Raw genomic sequence first — 16803 nt, forward strand, 5'->3', positions numbered from 1 at the left:
AGGGCATGTAAAAGTTCCTAGCCATTACATACACAACTTCCGCTTTGAGGCTAAGTAAAACCACTTGAATAAAAACTTTTCCAGAGAGGAAAAGTGCTTTTCTGTTTTGTTTATTGTGATCTCCTCTACTTTTGGAACACTGATGGGCACACAGTAGGCACTCAATAACTGCACTTAGTGAACGAATATGTCATAGTCAGTAAGCTGGTGCTCTCAATGTGTATGAGTTAGTAGTGGCACTCAGAGCCAGGGTTCTCACAGAATGAAGAACTCTCTGCTCAACTGAGGTGGTTCACATTTGGGCTATTTTAGTCTCTTCTTGAACCAAGCAAGTGTTCTGAGGTCCAAAATAGCAGTTCTACCTTGACAGCACAAAACATACTCCCTGCGTCTGAGAAATTCTAGTCTCGCCTCCCACACACAGACAGACTTCTCCTGCTGCAAGTGGAGAAGGTAATGGGAAAAAACAGAAGAGGAAGACTCAGTCATTTTTGTATGGCAAAGCCCTTTCAGAAAAGAAAGGAGTGGGGCAGACACAGTGATCAGCTATGCAGATGCCCTTTTTCTAGGAAAGCTGCGTTGCCCAGCTTCTGGGACAGCTCAGCTGGTGATCCCCTCAGGGATCATCACAACTACGGAGCCCCTTCCAGCAGGGTCATGTTGGATGACATGGATGACTCGGACAAATCTGCATAGCCACTCCAGCTCCAGAGCTCTGGAGCTGTGGCTGGGGCTGCATCATGCCTCAAATTTTCCCACTGCCCAATCCTGTTTCTTTCTCCTCCTTTCCACAGGAGCTGCCCCGAGAACATCCTTTAATAAGAGTCATGATACTAAACTCTCTCTCAGCCTGCTTCCTAGGGAACTCAGCCTGCAGCAGCATGCATTATGCTACCAATCTAAGTTCTGCGTGCCTTAGGACTGGTTTAAGTTTATATGAACATGTACATGAATTATATAAGAATATTTACATCTTCAGGCCAGGCAAGGTGGGTGGATCTCCTGAGGTGAGGGGTTCAAGACCACCTGGGCAATATGGCCAAACTCTGTCTCCGCTAAAAATAAAAAAAATTAGCTGGGTGTGGTGGCAGGCACAGCTACTAGGGCAGCTGAGGCAAGAGAATTGCTTGAACCCAGGAGGCAGAAGTTGCAGTAAGCTGAGATCTCGCCATTGGACTCCAGCCTCAGTGACAGAGCAAGACTCTGTCTCAAAAAAAAAAAAAAAAAAAAGTATTTACATCTTCAAATACGTTCACACAGAAATCACTGTCCTTTATCAAAGAATGGTATTGGGGCTGGGCAGTAGCTCACGCCTGTAATCCCAGCACTTTGGGAGGCTGAGGCCAATGGATCACTTGAAGTCAGGAGTTCAAGATCACCCTGGTCAACATGGCAAAACCACCTGCCTCTACTAAAAATACAAAAATTAACTGGGCATGGTAGTGCACACCTGTAGTCCCAGCTACTCGGGAGGTTGAGGCATGATAATCACTTGAACCTGGGAGGCGGAGGTTACAGTGAGCCAAGCTCGTGCCACTGCACTCCAGCCTGGTGACAGAGCAAGACTCCGTCTCAAAAAAAGAAAAAGAAAAGAAAAAGAGGACTCTGGAGAAGTCTAGAGGAATGTCTCAAGCAAGAAACTTAAAAGATGCCAAAGAGAATATACAGGCTGTAAAAAGACTTTCAGGAACTGAACATATCCCTTGGACCACTTCCTAAATGTAATAATGGTTGAGGCTGGGCGCAGTGGCTCAAGCCTGTAATCCCAGCACTTTGGGAGGCTAAGGCAGGTGGATCATGAGGTCAAGAAATCGAGACCATCCTGGTCAACATGGTGAAGCCCCGTCTCTACTAAAAATACAAAAAAATTAGCTGGGCATGGTGGGGCATGCCTGTAATCCCAGCTACTCAGGAGGCTGAGGCAGGAGAATTGCCTGAACCCAGAAGGCAGAGACTGCGATGAGCCGAGATCGCGCCATTGCACTCCAGCCTCGGTAACAAGAGCGAAACTCAGTCTCAAAAAAAAAAAAAAGAAAAAAAATGGCTGAACACACTTGACTGGATAAAAGGATGATTCCCCCAGAACCTAAACAAATCAGAGGTTTGGCTTTAGTGATTCCCAAAGTTGTAGATATAATTATTATTTTTAAAAAATAATTACTTTATTATTGTTTATATGATACATGCTTTTTTAAAAAAAGACATTCAGCAATATTTTTTTTAAAAGACCAAAAAAAAAGGAAAAATATTTCCCCAATTCTTCCACTTAGAAATAACCACAAACAGGCTGGGTGTGATAGCTCATGCCTGTAATCCCAAGCACTTTAGAAGGCTAAGACCAGAGGATCGCTTTTGAGTCCAGGAGTTCAAGATCAGCCTGGGGAACATAGTGAGACCCTGTCTCTAACAGAAAAACAAAACAAAACAAACAAACAAAAAACAAACCTTAAAAATCAGCCAGGCAGGCCAGTTGAAGTGGCTCACACCTGTAATCCCAGTACTTTGGGAGGCCAAGGTGGGTGGATCACCTGAGGTCAGGAGTTCAAGGCCAGCCTGGACAGCATGGTGACACCCCGTCTCTACTAAAAATAGAAAAATCAGCCAGCCATGGTGGCAGGCACCTGTAAGCCCAGCTACTTGGGAAGCTGAAGCAGGAGAATCGCTTGAACCCATCAGGTAGAGGTTGCAGTAAGCTGAGATCATGCCATTGCACTCCAGCCTAGGCAACAGAGCAAGACTCTGCCTCAAAAAAAAAAAAGTTAGTCAGACATGGTGGTATGCGCCTGCAGTCCCAACTACTCGGGAGGCTGAGGTGGAAGGATGGCTTGAGCAGGGGTAGTTGAGACTGCAGTGAGCTGTGCTTATGCCACTGTACTCCAGCCTAGGAGGCAGAGCAAGATACAATTAAAAGACAAAAAAAGACCATAATTAACACTAGCTGAATGCCAGACATCTCCATGTATATACAGAATGAGAAGGACAAAGAGAGGGAGGGAAAATCAAATTTAATTTTACTTTAATAGGAGGGAGTAAAAAAATGGAAGTAAACAAAATAAATTTGTTGAGAGCAAAAAAATATTTACCACAAGATATATATGATTCTAAGACATCCCTATAGATTCACACTATACATTTGTTTTGTAAAAATTTTTAAGTAAAATATGTTTTTAAAATGTAAGACGTTAACATGATTTCAAATTAATTCTTTTCTTTTTTTGCAGCAGGGTCTCGCTCTGTCACCCAGGCTGGAGTGCAGTGGCGATCAAATTTTGTTAGTCACATTCTCTATATATTTTTTCTTTTTCTTTTTACCTTGCAAATGTTTTAAACTTGTATTCACCAAATGATCAAAATTAACATCACCAATAATGGGACAAAGAAACGGCATATGCTGTTAAGATTCACTTGGGGTGGCTGGCTTAACAACATGCCTCCTGGCAGGACACAGTATCACTTACATAGTCTTCCTGCTAAAAATGCGTAACCTGAATATCATCAGGAAGAAACATCACACAAACTGAAAATGAGAGACTTTATGCAGCTTTAGCTGGCCTGTTCTTATAAAAAATGTCAATGTCATGAAAGACAAAAACAGGAATCATTCCAGATTAAAGATGACTAAAGAGACACGACAATTCAGTGAGAAGAATGCATGAAATTGGACTGGATCCTGAATTTAAAAAATAAAGTTGTAAAGGATATTACTGGGACAACTGCCTGAACAGGATTAGGGTCTGTACATCGGTAATTGTGTTGAATTGAGGTTAAGCTCCCTGAATTTGATGACTGCACAGTGTTTATGTAAAAATAATAAAATATGAGCATTATTTCTTCTATTCTCACAACTTTTCACAAGGTTTGAAATAATTTCCAAATAAAATATTAAAAACATTAGTATGGGCCGGGCATGGTGGCTCACATCTGTAATCCCAATTGGGAAGCCAAGGTGAGTGGATCACAAGGTCAGGAGTTTGAGACCAGCCTGGCCAACATCATGAAACCCCATCTCTACTAAAAATACAAAAATTAGCTGGGCGTGGTGGCATGCGCCTGTATTTCCAGCTACTTGGTAGGCTGAGGCAAGAGAATCCCTTGAACCTGGGAGGTGGAGGTTGCAGTGAACCGATTGCACCACTGTACTCCAGCCTGGGCAACAGAATGAGACACGGTCTCAAAAAACAAAGAACCCCACAACATTAGTATGCACCCATAAACTCCACAGCTGTGTGCTTAGCTATCTGTTTACTTGAATTTAATGCTCACGACCAGTCCTTGTGTCCATTTCTCTTTTACTAATGCCTTTATTTTGATTCATGTCTTGCTTGGTTCAAATTTACCATCAAGTGTCTACTTTCCAGTAGGACCCACAGACACCACAGCTTCTAAGTCTTTTCATATCTGAAAACATGAACCTGAATAGGCATTATCTGGATATGACAACCTTGGCCATATTTCCTGTCCCTCAGAACTCTGGAGGCAGCACAGCAGAATTTTCTGGCATTGAATGTATCTGCAGTGGGTTGGTTTTTAAAATTTTTATAAGAAATTTGATTTTTCTGACTGGGCACTTAGAATTATATCTATATTGCTGAATTTCAGTAATCACCAGGGTATTTGTGTGTGTGTGTATGTTTATTATTTTGGACCAGTTTTTCCCAGTGGGTTCCCCTACTGGGTTTCCATACAACCCACTCTCTTTTCTGTTTGTAGATTCAGTTCTTCCTTTACTTGGGAAAATTTCCTCATCTCCTAATACTTTAAAAAAACTTTATATATATATATATATATATATATACATACACACACACACACACACAATACATGTATATGTATATATGCATATATTATAACATGCATGTATATATGTTATATGTATATGACATTATATATAATATACATATTTATATGTATATAATACATTATATATGTATAGGTATATATTATATGCAACATATACTATATAACATATATGTAACATCTATAACATGTTATATATGTATATTGTACATATAATGTATACATATATGTATATGTTTATATATATTATACACACACACACATATTTTTTGAGATGGAGTCTTGCTATGTTCCTCAGGCTGGAGCACAGTAGTACCATCTCGGCTCACTGCAAACTCTGCCTCCCAGGTTCAAGTTGTTCTACTGTGTCAGCATCCAGGTAGCTGGGATTACAGGTGCTTGTCACCATGCCCAGCTAATTTTTGTATTTTCAGTAGAGACAGGGTTTTGCCATGTTGGCCAGGCTGGTTTCAAACTTCTGACCTCAAGTGATCCACCTGCCTCACCTCCCAAAGTGCTTGGATTACAGGCTTAAGCCACCGTACCCAGCATATATATATATATATATTTTTTGAGACAGGGTCTATGTTGCCCAGGCTGGTCTTGAACTACTGGGCTCAAACAATCTCCTGCCTTGGCCTTCCAAAGTGCTGGGATTACAGGTGTGAGCCACTGCACCCAGTCCTTTTCTTTATATTTTTAAGAAATATTTATAAGGCTGCTTTCTGTTTCTGATTTATTTAGTAGTCTTGATATGGTGTGGTTTGGTCTTGAATTTGTTTCCTTAATTCTTCAATCTCCCTGTTAAACTTGTGTCATTTTATCATCTCCTCTTTGAACAGTTGTTTTATTCAAATAACTTTAGTTTTACATAACATGAAGTACTATTTTCCCTGGGTATCAGCTTCCCTTGGCCTGAATTCCTGTCTCTCTCTGGCTCTCGGTGTTCTGTTCTTTCCTTTTCCGTCTTAGGTTATGGTATGCATACATTTCATCTTATTCCGGATGGCTCTACCTAGACCTTCCCTTTGCTCCATATGCCTTGAGTTTTCCCCAACACCCTTTCTACCTTATCTGAGGACTTTATCTTCAACCCTGTGCTACAGCTGAAAGTTAAGCATTGTAATTGACACATTTCTGTAGCCAGAGGTTTCTGGATAGAGTCAAGTTTGGGATAGTTGAGGCTACACATAGACTCTGTTGGCGATCTCTTTCCTGAGATTTTTCTTCAGTGTTCTGTACATCTCACTCACTCTACCTGAATACAGGTAATCCCATTCCCACAGGAGAATATCCTCTGCCTTGGGGCATGTATCCCCAGCAAGCTCTTTCCACAACTGCTCCTACTGCTTCTGCTACCTTCCCTTCCTAGAGCCTGGAACCCAGCTATGTGATACAATCACAGAAATGTGAACTTTCTTCCCCAAATTAGAAGACAGAGCATGTGAGAAGCCCTTTGGGTTTCCCCGCTTTGTCCCCTCCTGCTTCCTTCTGGACAGCTCTGCGATGTTTGAGGTACAATAGCCAATCAGGGATCAGGTGGACAAGAACTACACGCCTAGGAGGGCAGCAAGCAGAAGGAAGAGCCGGCTCTGTGTGGACGTTCCTGAGGGGACACCTGCCCTGGACTGCCTACCTGCAGACTTCTTATCACTTGGAAAAAATACCCGTGGTGCCCTGTGCCTGTCAGCCACAGTTTTTTGGCTGGCCTAGCTATAGAAAATGACCGCTGGCTAAAAAATCTGGAGACAACAGATGCTGGAGAGGATGTGGAGAAATAGGAACACTTTTATACTGCTGGTGGGAGTGTAAATTAGTTCAACCATTGTAGAAGACAGTGTGGAGATTCCTCAAGGACCTAGAAATAGAAATTCCATTTGACCCAGCAATCCCATTACTGGGTATATATCCAAAGGACTATAAATTGTTCTACTATGAAGTCACATGCACACGAATGCTCATTGCAGCACTGTTCACAATAGCAAAGACCTGGAACCAACCCAAATGCCCATTGATGATAGATTGGACAGGGAAAATGTGGCACATATACACCATGGAATATTATGCAGCCATCAAAAACGATGAGTTCATGTCCTTTGTAGGGACATGGATGAACCTGGAGACCATCATTCTCAGCAAACTGACACAAGAACAGAAAATGAAATACCGTATGTTCTCACTCATAGGCGGGTGTTGAACAATGAGAACACATGGACACAGGGAGGGGAGCACTACACACTGGGGTCTGTTGCAGGGAATAGGAGAGGGACAGTGGGGGGTAGAAAGTTGGGGAGAGATAGCATGGGGAGAAATGCCAGATATAGGTGAAGGGGAGGAAGGCAGCAAATCACACTGCCACGTGTGTACCTATGCAACTATCTTGCATGTTCTTCACATGTACCCCAAAACCTAAAATGCAATAAAAAAATTAATTATTAAAAAGACATTGCACCAAAATCCTGAAGTGCTGGTATAAGAGCTGATTCTGTTTGTCTCTTGTCTCTCTTTTGCCTTTCTACTTAATAAATCTGAAAAATGTAAAAAAAAAAAAAGAAAAAAAAGAAGATGACCACTGGCAGATGTTCCCACTGCTAGTAAAATCCTGAGGTGGTACAAGAGGTTATCAAGCCTCAGAAATTTTTCCTTGACTTTTCCCAGGCTATCTACTCACCTCTTCAGTCTAATTTTTTCCAAACTGGACTGGGCAAAGGGACAGACAGAATTTGAGTAAAAATTCTCAGGATTTTGCTGTTCACCATTCTTTCCACTTACCACTGGGGACACAGTGTCAGAGTCAACCCACAATTTTGTTTCCTTTTTTAGTTGCCAATTTACTTTCTATTTTTTGAGACAGAGTCTTGCTCTGTTGCCCCGGCTGGAGTGCAGTGGTGCGATCTCAGCTCATGCAACCTCCTCCTAGGTTCAAGCGATTCTCCTGTCTCCTGCCTCAGTCTGCTGAATAGCCGGAATTACAGGTGTGCACCACCAGGCCTGGCTCATTTTTGTATTTTTTACTGGAGACGGGATTTTACCATGTTTCTCAGCTGGTCTTGAACTCCTGACCTCAGGTGATCTGTCTGCCTCAGCCTCCTAAAGTAAGTGCTGGGATTACAGGTGTGAGCCCCCGCACCCAGCCTTGGTTGCCAATTTAAAAGTTTACAGCAGCACTTTGGGAGGCCAAGGCAGGTGGATCACGAGGTCAGGAGTTCAAGACCAACCTGGCAAAATTGGTGAAACCCCCATCTCTACTAAAAATACAAAAAATTAGCTGGGCATGATGGCACACGACTATAGTCTCAGCTGCTTAGGAGGCTGAGACAGGAGAATTGCTTGAACCTGGGAGGCGGAGATTGCAGTGAGCCAAGATCACACCATTGCACTCCAGGCTGGGTGACAGAGTGAGACTCTGTCTCAAAAAAAAAAAAAAGTTTACAGCATGAAGTTGACTGTCTTTGTTGGCTTCTGCTGGACACATTTTTTAATACAGAAAAACTGTGTCTGTAGCATTGGGTACTGAAGAGAGAGAGCAGAAGGCTTCAATTGGCCCTAGTTGCCCACAAGTCCCCTGAGCCCAGATTAAAATTATGATGGCTGATAACCACCATTTTTCCAAACTAATACACAATAAGCTAAAAATAGCTTTCCCTTTCTAAGCATTCATGTCTGGGAATTCAGGCTCATTTAAATGGCAGGTGACTATTCATGATCAATTTAGTTGCTAACCCCAATTTTTTTGTCTAACACATCTGCTATAACCTCTGTCAGGAAAAACTGTTCATGAAATTATTGAGTCATTTAATCCCTGTCCGGTTTCCATAAGCAAACTGTAACCTCATTCCACAAATAGCCGGGGAGAATCAGCTCTGTTCCCATAGTGACAGCTCACTGTATCTGCTATCTTTACAAGGGGGAACACATGTGAGGTTTGGAAACAATAAATCAGACATATCAAAAGTGACTACCTAAGGTGACTATTTCTATAGAAGAACTAACATTATTTTTAGAATTCCTTATGAAAAGAAAACAGGGGCTAGTCTATACCTGTAGTCCCAGCTACTGGGGAGCCCTTGAGCCAGGAGGTTGAGGCTGTAGTGAGCTATGATAGCATCACTGCACTCTAGCCCAGGTGACACAGTGAGACCCTATCTCTTAAAAAAAGAAATGAATACTCTGTATGGTTTCCAATAATCTTAAACTACATAACCCTGCCTGAATTTACACTATATGCTTCTACCAGCTGCGCAGAAAGCAAATTCCCCACTAAGTTGGCGATGAGGTTTTTGGCAACTACAGCTCTCCAACAAAAGCTATTATGATGGTTCGTACTGAGTGTCAACTTGACTGGACTGCGGAAGCAAAGTCTTGATCCTAGGTATGTCTGTGAGGGTGTTGCCAAGGGAGATTAACATTTGAGCCAATGGGCTGAGAAAGGCAAGCCCACCCTTAATCTGGGTGGGCACAATCTAATCAACTGTCACGGCAACCAGAACAAAAAGCAAGCAGATGGCCGGGTGCGGTGGCTCACACCTGTAATCCCAGCACTTTGGGAGGCTGAAGTGGGCAGATTGAGCTCAGGAGTTCGAGATCACCCTGGGCAACAGGATGACATCCAGTCTCTACTAAAATACAAAAAATTAGTTGGGTGTGGTGGCACTCGCCTGTAGTCCCAGCTACTAGGCACAAGAATCACTTGAGCCCTGGAGGCAAAGGTTACAGTAAGCTGAGATAGAGCTTTTGCACTAAGGCTTAGAATACAGAGTGAGACTCTAGCTTAAAAAAAAAAAAAAAAAAAAAAAAAAAAAAAAAAAAAGGAGGCAGAAGAAGGTGAAAAGGCTAGACTGGCTTAGCCTCCCAATCTACATTTTTCTCCCAGGCTGGACTTCTAGTTCTTCAGCTTTGGGACTAGGACTAGCCTTCCTTGCTCCTCAGCTTGCAGATGGCCTCCTGTGGGACCTTGTGATTGTGTGAGTTAATACTCCTTAATAAACTCCTCTTTATTAGTTCTGTCCCTCTAGTGAACCCTAATACAGTTATGAAACTGGAGGTAAATGGAATCATCTAAAAAAATGGCAAGAGCAATCACAAAGTCTCTTTTCTGTAAAACAGAAACTGGGGCTCTGGCTAAAAACAAGATACTCACCAAACACCCATGCATTCATTCAAACCTACACGTGGTGCTCTATGATTCCTACTTTCTCACAGTCTGGGAGAAGCAGAAGCACACGATACTGACCACAGTGCTGGGTTCTAAGGGTCAGGGCACTGCACAGCCCACACCTGACCACAGAGGAGCAGGAGCTCGCTCTGCTTGAGATCAGAGGCAATGATCATTAAGATGGGCCTCTAACAATGAGACACACTCACCAAATGGGAAAGGAGACAAGAAAAGACCCAAAGGCAGACCTGTGAATGGCAAGATTCTGAGATGCACTGGGTTTTCTAAGCAAAACAAACATTTGGGGCAGGAAAAAAAAGTACCAGTAGTGTTCCAAGTGCATTTTTATAGCACCATTTGACCCCACCTACCCTATTTCTAGCTCACAGCTTTTAAAAAATCTTGAACAACAATAATCATGAAATAAGCAGAAATAAGTTTTATTCTCAGTATAGGACAGCAGCTGGACAAACAGGCTTTCAAGTTAGACAGACTTGAAATCTCAAATCTCAGTTCCTCCACTGCCTATCTGTGTATCCTTGGTAAGTTAGTTCACTTTTGAGCCTGTTTCCTGTCTAAAAATAATCCTACTATCTCTGAGGTAGGTTGTGATGATTCCATGAAATTATGGTAAAGCAATCAGCTCAGTTCAACAAATTATGGTGCTTCTAAATAAGGAATCAGGAGAGATTCCTAGGCCATGGGTCAGTATTTACCTTTCCCAAGTCAATCTAGTCTCTGCTGTCTCAATTTTAGAATGAAAAAGTAAATTTTTCTGTAGTACTACAACTGAAAATCTTTTTTTAAATAGCATTTCTGCCAAATACTATAGCTTTATAATATATTTCTAACACAGCTGATCAATAGTTTGACTTAACTATAGAAAGCAACTAAGTGAAATTTTATAGAATTCTTGGAGACGATACAGTAAGAGAGTAACAGAGCCCAATGATTAATCAGTCTTTATTAAAATAAGGTTGCTTCTAAGTTATTTTAAATGGGTGGCTCACTCCACTCTTGAAATTATATTCCATGGAAAGAATGATCTGTACTCTCTTTTGGTTATCAATATTTTCCACAATCTCCAACATGAAAGCCTATCACATTTTAGTTCACACCCACATTATTTCTCCTTCTGAGTTAAATACAGAAAACTACCAGTAGCATAAGAATCTATCCCATTCTTTAAAAGGAAGTCATTTCTTCACTCGCACCCCACTATCCCCCTGTTCCTGTAGGCATTATTTTCTATCACTCTGCAAAGTGCCTGATTTTTACATTTTTAAATCACGAAACCTTTTCAGTAGGAAGCTAACTGAAATCTCTACTGCAAAAAAGAACAGAGTCGCTAGGATGGAGAGGAGTCCAACACAGGCAAAGAAACTGTGGGAAATTCTAAACAAGGAAGCACGATGTCTCTTGAATCCCTTCTGGTTCTGAGTGACAGAGATAAGAACTATAATCATCAGTCCAGTTAAGGTCACAGCATAAGACAAGAGGATAATCTCTGTATATTCCTCCTATTTATGGAAACCACTCTGTCTACCAGAGATGTTCAATGAAATGATACAAGATGGGAAAAGACTAAGCACTTAGCCAAAATCCTTCTCTTCCAAGTCCCCGTGGACACACTGATATTGGAGATGCCAAATGATGTGCATGTTTCAGCTCATGCCAGAAAAAAAAGAACCCCTGCTGCTCAGTGGGCTTTGATTCTTCATGAACTCGTTTCCCACAAACTCATCAAAGGAGAGTGCAGTGACCCTAGTTAAGTCAACACACTGATTCTTTCCTTGGCCCCCATCAGAAGATGACATCTCTTGACACTACTCACCAAATAATGCTGAACAAATTACTATCATCTTTGTGCTTCCGTTTCCCCTTTCACAAATGGGGATAATAATAGTGCTATTGCTTAGAATTATGGCAGGGACTGTGATGATAGCTACCATTTATTTGTGCCTGTCACATAGCAAGAGCCAGTAAGTGTTAGTTACTATCACCAATAGCATCGTCATCTTGGAGTCTGGAGAGATGTGGCATTTCTTTCACAAAATAAGAAAATTGTGGAGAGCGACAGTGAAGATTTTAAAGTCTAAAATTAACTCTCCAAAAAGTGCTTTTGCCACAAACTGTACCATGTCAATGGCTACTCTGTACAATTACCCCAGACTACTCCATTCCAAGTAAGAATTAATGCTTGCAACACATAATGGAAAAAAAAATTCCCCTTGGAGTACAAAGCAAGAATGAATGACTATACAGCAAAAGTCTCTTAAAAATGTAATTTTAAGCTGCTGCTCTGAAGTCAGATGTGACTCACAATTCAGCACTTTGATTCAACTGTTAGCTAAGAATAAAAGGTAGAATACAGCTTCCTTTAAAATCAGTTTTGTTGCCATGTTTAACTTCTATAAGAAACCTCTGTAATTTAAATATAGAAGTAAACAGGTTATGGTTTGCTTGTAGTTCATTCCAGTTGTAACATATATTTTATATTTACCAAAGCACACAAGGGCACATATATGCACAGTTCCATTAGGAAAGGCGTAAGCATGTTTTCTAATTTAAAGAAAAGCAGAGTTCTATTAAAAATCAGTTGCCAACACTCACACCAAATCTATATTCTTGGAATCTGTTCTTCAAAATCAATTTTGATCAAAGTGAAAAAAATCTTAAGAGAAAAATAATTTTGAAATCCAAGTAGGAGTAGGTAGAAGATACTGTCCCCTTCTATTTATATGTTTAGCTGTAAGATCGTCTAATAAAGATCATATTTTCTACTTGCTTGGAAGTTCCAGTATTTTGTGTTTTTTAAAAGACTTATCAAATTGCTCCTACCCTAAATCCTACAGCAGTACGTTTGAAAACAAGGAGACACATAGCACAAGTAACTTGGAATTCTACTTGGAATGACCCCACCACACTAAGCAGACCTCTGAGTAGCCTCTGAGCACGCTGCCAATAGCAGCAGCAGCTGGCATGGCAGAGCTGGAAACCCCCGCCAAAGGACACTGACCTTTTGATGACTTGTGACTTCGTCCCTGCTTCTCCCCAGCTCCTCAGCAAGTTTAACGTTCTCTTCTTGCAATGCTGAAAGCTGCTGGGACTTCTGAGCTGCTGCCTGCTTTAGGGTTTCTCTGCAAGGACAGTGAGTGCCGGGTTACCATAGAAACAAGACAGGCAAGGAAACTGTGGGAGACAACCAGCTTCACAGCACTGAGGAAAATATATCTGGGTCACGTGACTGATAGGATCTATAACAGCAGACAGTATTATCTACATGCAGAAGGGCTAAATGGCCATAACCTCCCAAAAGGAGGACTTCCACCCACAATTATTACATTTTTCAGAACCTAATAAACCCTATGCCCACCATCCCACCACTCAAACTTACCCCCTAAAAAAGGAATTTTGCTATAAAATAAATGGCAGAAGAGATGGTCAGCCCTCCTGTCTTTAGGAATATTTCCCTTAGATTATTTTACTAAAACCCACTTCACTGATAAAGTGATTTAATTTGCTGCCAAGGCACTCTGTTCTAACTGCACAGATCTATAATTTGTTTTTCTCTGGAAGAAATAAAAATCCAATGGTCCCATTTACCAGTATCTGTCAGAGTCAAATGCTGATGTAAATCTGAGTATATTTTTAGGACAACTAGAGGCGGAATGCCCAAAGGAAACAGTTTTCTAATTACATAACAGGTGTTTTATTTTGATAGTCTTTCCACAATGCTAATTTATAATTGAAAAAAGCAAATAAAAATATAATACAGCCTGCTAACCTATACCATGAATAACCATAGAAAATATGAACAGGATAGGTATATTTATTAAACATCTTCTTGTTCTTAAAATAATAAAAAACATACATCCTAAACATTATCCTTTATACATGAATATGCACAATATTTGATCACTAAATCTTAGTTTTATGCTGTAGAGGATTTTGATGCAATTGTGAATTTTAGTACGTCTGTGTTGGTTAAACTCCATTTAGCAAGCTGTCATACATGGCTGAATTCTGAATCAAGTCATCTGGGTATGAATCCATCTGCTGATGCATGAACACATCTATTTTTAACTTCAATTGTCTAATGGGTGGCGGTTCTTGGCACATTCGATTTTCTCAATTTTTAATTCTCCATCCACCTATAATATGCACACTGGGATGACCTCAGGAAGACTTAGGGAAATAAATCTACACAAAAATTCTCTTAGCACACTAATTAGGCTTTCTACAGAGATGTTTATTTAGCAATTAAAGAAAAACTGAGAAGGAATTTTTGCCTCAGCTAGTCACTCACAAAAGAGATTGATATATACAAATCTCTATTCATATACGTATGTATGTATCCATGCATACACACATATCACAGCTAAAGTTCATCTGTCCAAGTCCATCAATCCTTGACAAATCAGATTTTCTTATGGCAAAATTATCATAAGCCAAACGTCATATTTTCCAGGTGGTCACTGCCTTCATGAGTGGCTACATGGTGTCTGCATGTGTGTGGCCTGTCAAAGTACTACACTTTCATTCTTGCTCCTTCTCTCTCAAGCCCACAGAAAAGAAAATTAAAATAATACATCAAGGAAGTAATCTAAAAGTGGCCAAAGTGGCCTAAAGCACTGACCTATAAAAACAAAATTTAGTGTTTTAAAATGTACAAAATTTCTCCATGTCCATTTTCTCACTTAATCCTCAAAGCCCAAGGAGGCTAATGTTATTTATGTTTTAATAGGAAGATTGAAGCTCTGGAAGGTAAACAGATTTGCCCCAAATCATAAAGCCAGTAAGCAGCAAAACCACAAGAATAGGAGCTACAATTGGCAGATGACTTCAATCATGATTCAGATATAGAGCACTTGTTTTTTCTTTAGTGGGTAGCGGGTGAATTCATTTCATAGAGGAAAGAGGCTCCGATAACCCAAATTCTGGAAATACTCAAAGAATGATTCTCAAAATAGCCACAAAAATATTTCCAATGATTTTTAAAGAAGCTACTTTTCTTTCTACATGACAATACCCTGACACAGAAAAGACTGTGGGTTTAAAACAGAAGACAAAATAAACATAATTAATACTGACATGCAAACATTTTACTTATAAATCCATCATAAATCTATTATCATGCTAAATATATTGTAGATTTACTACTGTGCCAGGTGAGTAAAGACAATAATTAAATTGCTTGGTTGGGCGTGGTGGCTCACGCCTGTAATCCAAGCACTTTGGAGGCCAAGGCAGGCGGATCACCTGAGGTCGGTAGTTCAAGACCAGCCTGACCAACATGGTGAAACCCTGTCTTTTTAAAAATAAAAATAATAATAAATAAAAAAAATTAAATTGCTTATATCCTTTTTTCCCTAAGATCCAAAATTATACACCATGAGAAACTGTTTTATTGTTGATCTCCAACTGATAATAGGAGCTGGCTAACTGAAATCAAGCAAGAGCTTTCCTAAAACCAGCCTTGTAAGTGGTATGTAGGAAAAGAATATTCAGTTACAAGTGCTGGTTTCCAGGGGCAAGGGCAATATTCTAGAGGGAGTGGTTCCTATTAAAACCCCTGGCCGAGTACAGTGGCTCAAGCCTGTAATCCCAGCACTTTGGGAGGCCCAGGCAGGTGCATCACTTGAGGCCATGAGTTTGAGACCAGCCTGACAAACAAGGCAAAACCCTGTCTCTATTAAAAATACAAAAATTAGCTGGGCGTGGTGGTGTGCACCTGTAATCCCAGCTACTTGGGAGGCTGATGTGGGATGCTGAATTGAACCCAGGAGGTGGAGGCTGCAGTGAGCTGAGACTGCTGCCACTGTATTCTAGCTTGGGCAACAGAGTGAGACTCTGACTCAGAAAAAAAAAAGGAAAGAAAGAAAAAAAGAAACCCTGCTCTATGTTGGTGCCTCTTTTTCTCCAGGAACCACAGTCCTATTAGGTGAGGAGAAACACCAAAAAAGCTCCAGAGGACACACAAAGTCCCATATATGCTAAACCACAGAAGAGGCAGGCAGCTGTTCATTCTCCAGCTTTGAGCCCTGAGGAATAAGACTAAGGAAAGGCAAAGTGACTGCTGTGTTTTGAGAAGCATGTTCCCATTACACAGTCCTCTTACAGCAGATGACCCTTAAAATCTGACCAGGGAGCCGCCAGTCATCAGGGGTAGGGGCTTTTTCAACCTACTCCCCATACCTCCTGTGCCAGCTTCCGTGGAATGCTACCAACGTGTCTCCCACTGCTCCTCCCTCTCGTAAACAGTCTTGGCCATGAAGTGTCATGTCACTGACAAGAAAGTGTGATTCCCTCATGTCTGTTCGGGCAAAAAAAGGTAGAGAATCCAAAGCAGCAGAGGCTTTTTCTGGCTGGAATCTGGTTCCTCCTCACCTGAATGACTGAGCTCAGGGATCAGAGGTCTGGGAAGTGCAGCAGCAGGAACAGCTCAGCACAGGCTGGGGTTAGCACAACAGCAGCTGTAGCCACAATCTCAGCTAAGCTTTTATTAGTCAACGAAATAATTTGAAGGAGGGGAGCACAAAAACAATTTATGTCTTCATGAGGTGAAAACAACCCCATGCTAAGTGGGGATAGATGACATGACAGGATTCAGTGAGGACTCTGAACATTAAAGGGTGATCTCATTGGAATACTAGTAATGTCCACAACAAAAGATTCCTAAGAGCTGGCGCAGTGGCTCACACCTGTAATCCAATCACTTTGGGAGGCCAAGGCAGGCAGATCATTTGAGGCCAGGAGTTCAAGACCAGCCTGGCCAACATAGTGAAACCCCCATCTCTACTAAAAATACAAAAATATGGCCAGGCACGGTGGCTCACGCCTGTAATCCC

At 41.2% G+C, this 16803-nt stretch overlaps 1 protein-coding gene across 50 annotated transcripts in view; it reads right to left on the minus strand.

Moving 5' to 3' along the window:
• Positions 1–16803, minus strand: part of CLIP1 (CAP-Gly domain containing linker protein 1) — a 139788-nt gene that overhangs the window by 25908 nt on the left and 97077 nt on the right. For all 50 annotated transcript variants that reach the window (XM_035257960.3, XM_054239022.2, XM_035257953.3 and 47 more), the window contains one exon: positions 12972–13092. In XM_035257960.3, coding sequence (XP_035113851.1) covers positions 12972–13092 — 121 coding nt within the window. The remainder of the gene's footprint in view (positions 1–12971; positions 13093–16803) is intronic.

The sequence above is a fragment of the Callithrix jacchus genome, chromosome 9 (genome assembly GCF_049354715.1).
Source record: "Callithrix jacchus isolate 240 chromosome 9, calJac240_pri, whole genome shotgun sequence".
In the NCBI taxonomy this organism is placed as follows: domain Eukaryota; kingdom Metazoa; phylum Chordata; class Mammalia; order Primates; family Cebidae; genus Callithrix; species Callithrix jacchus.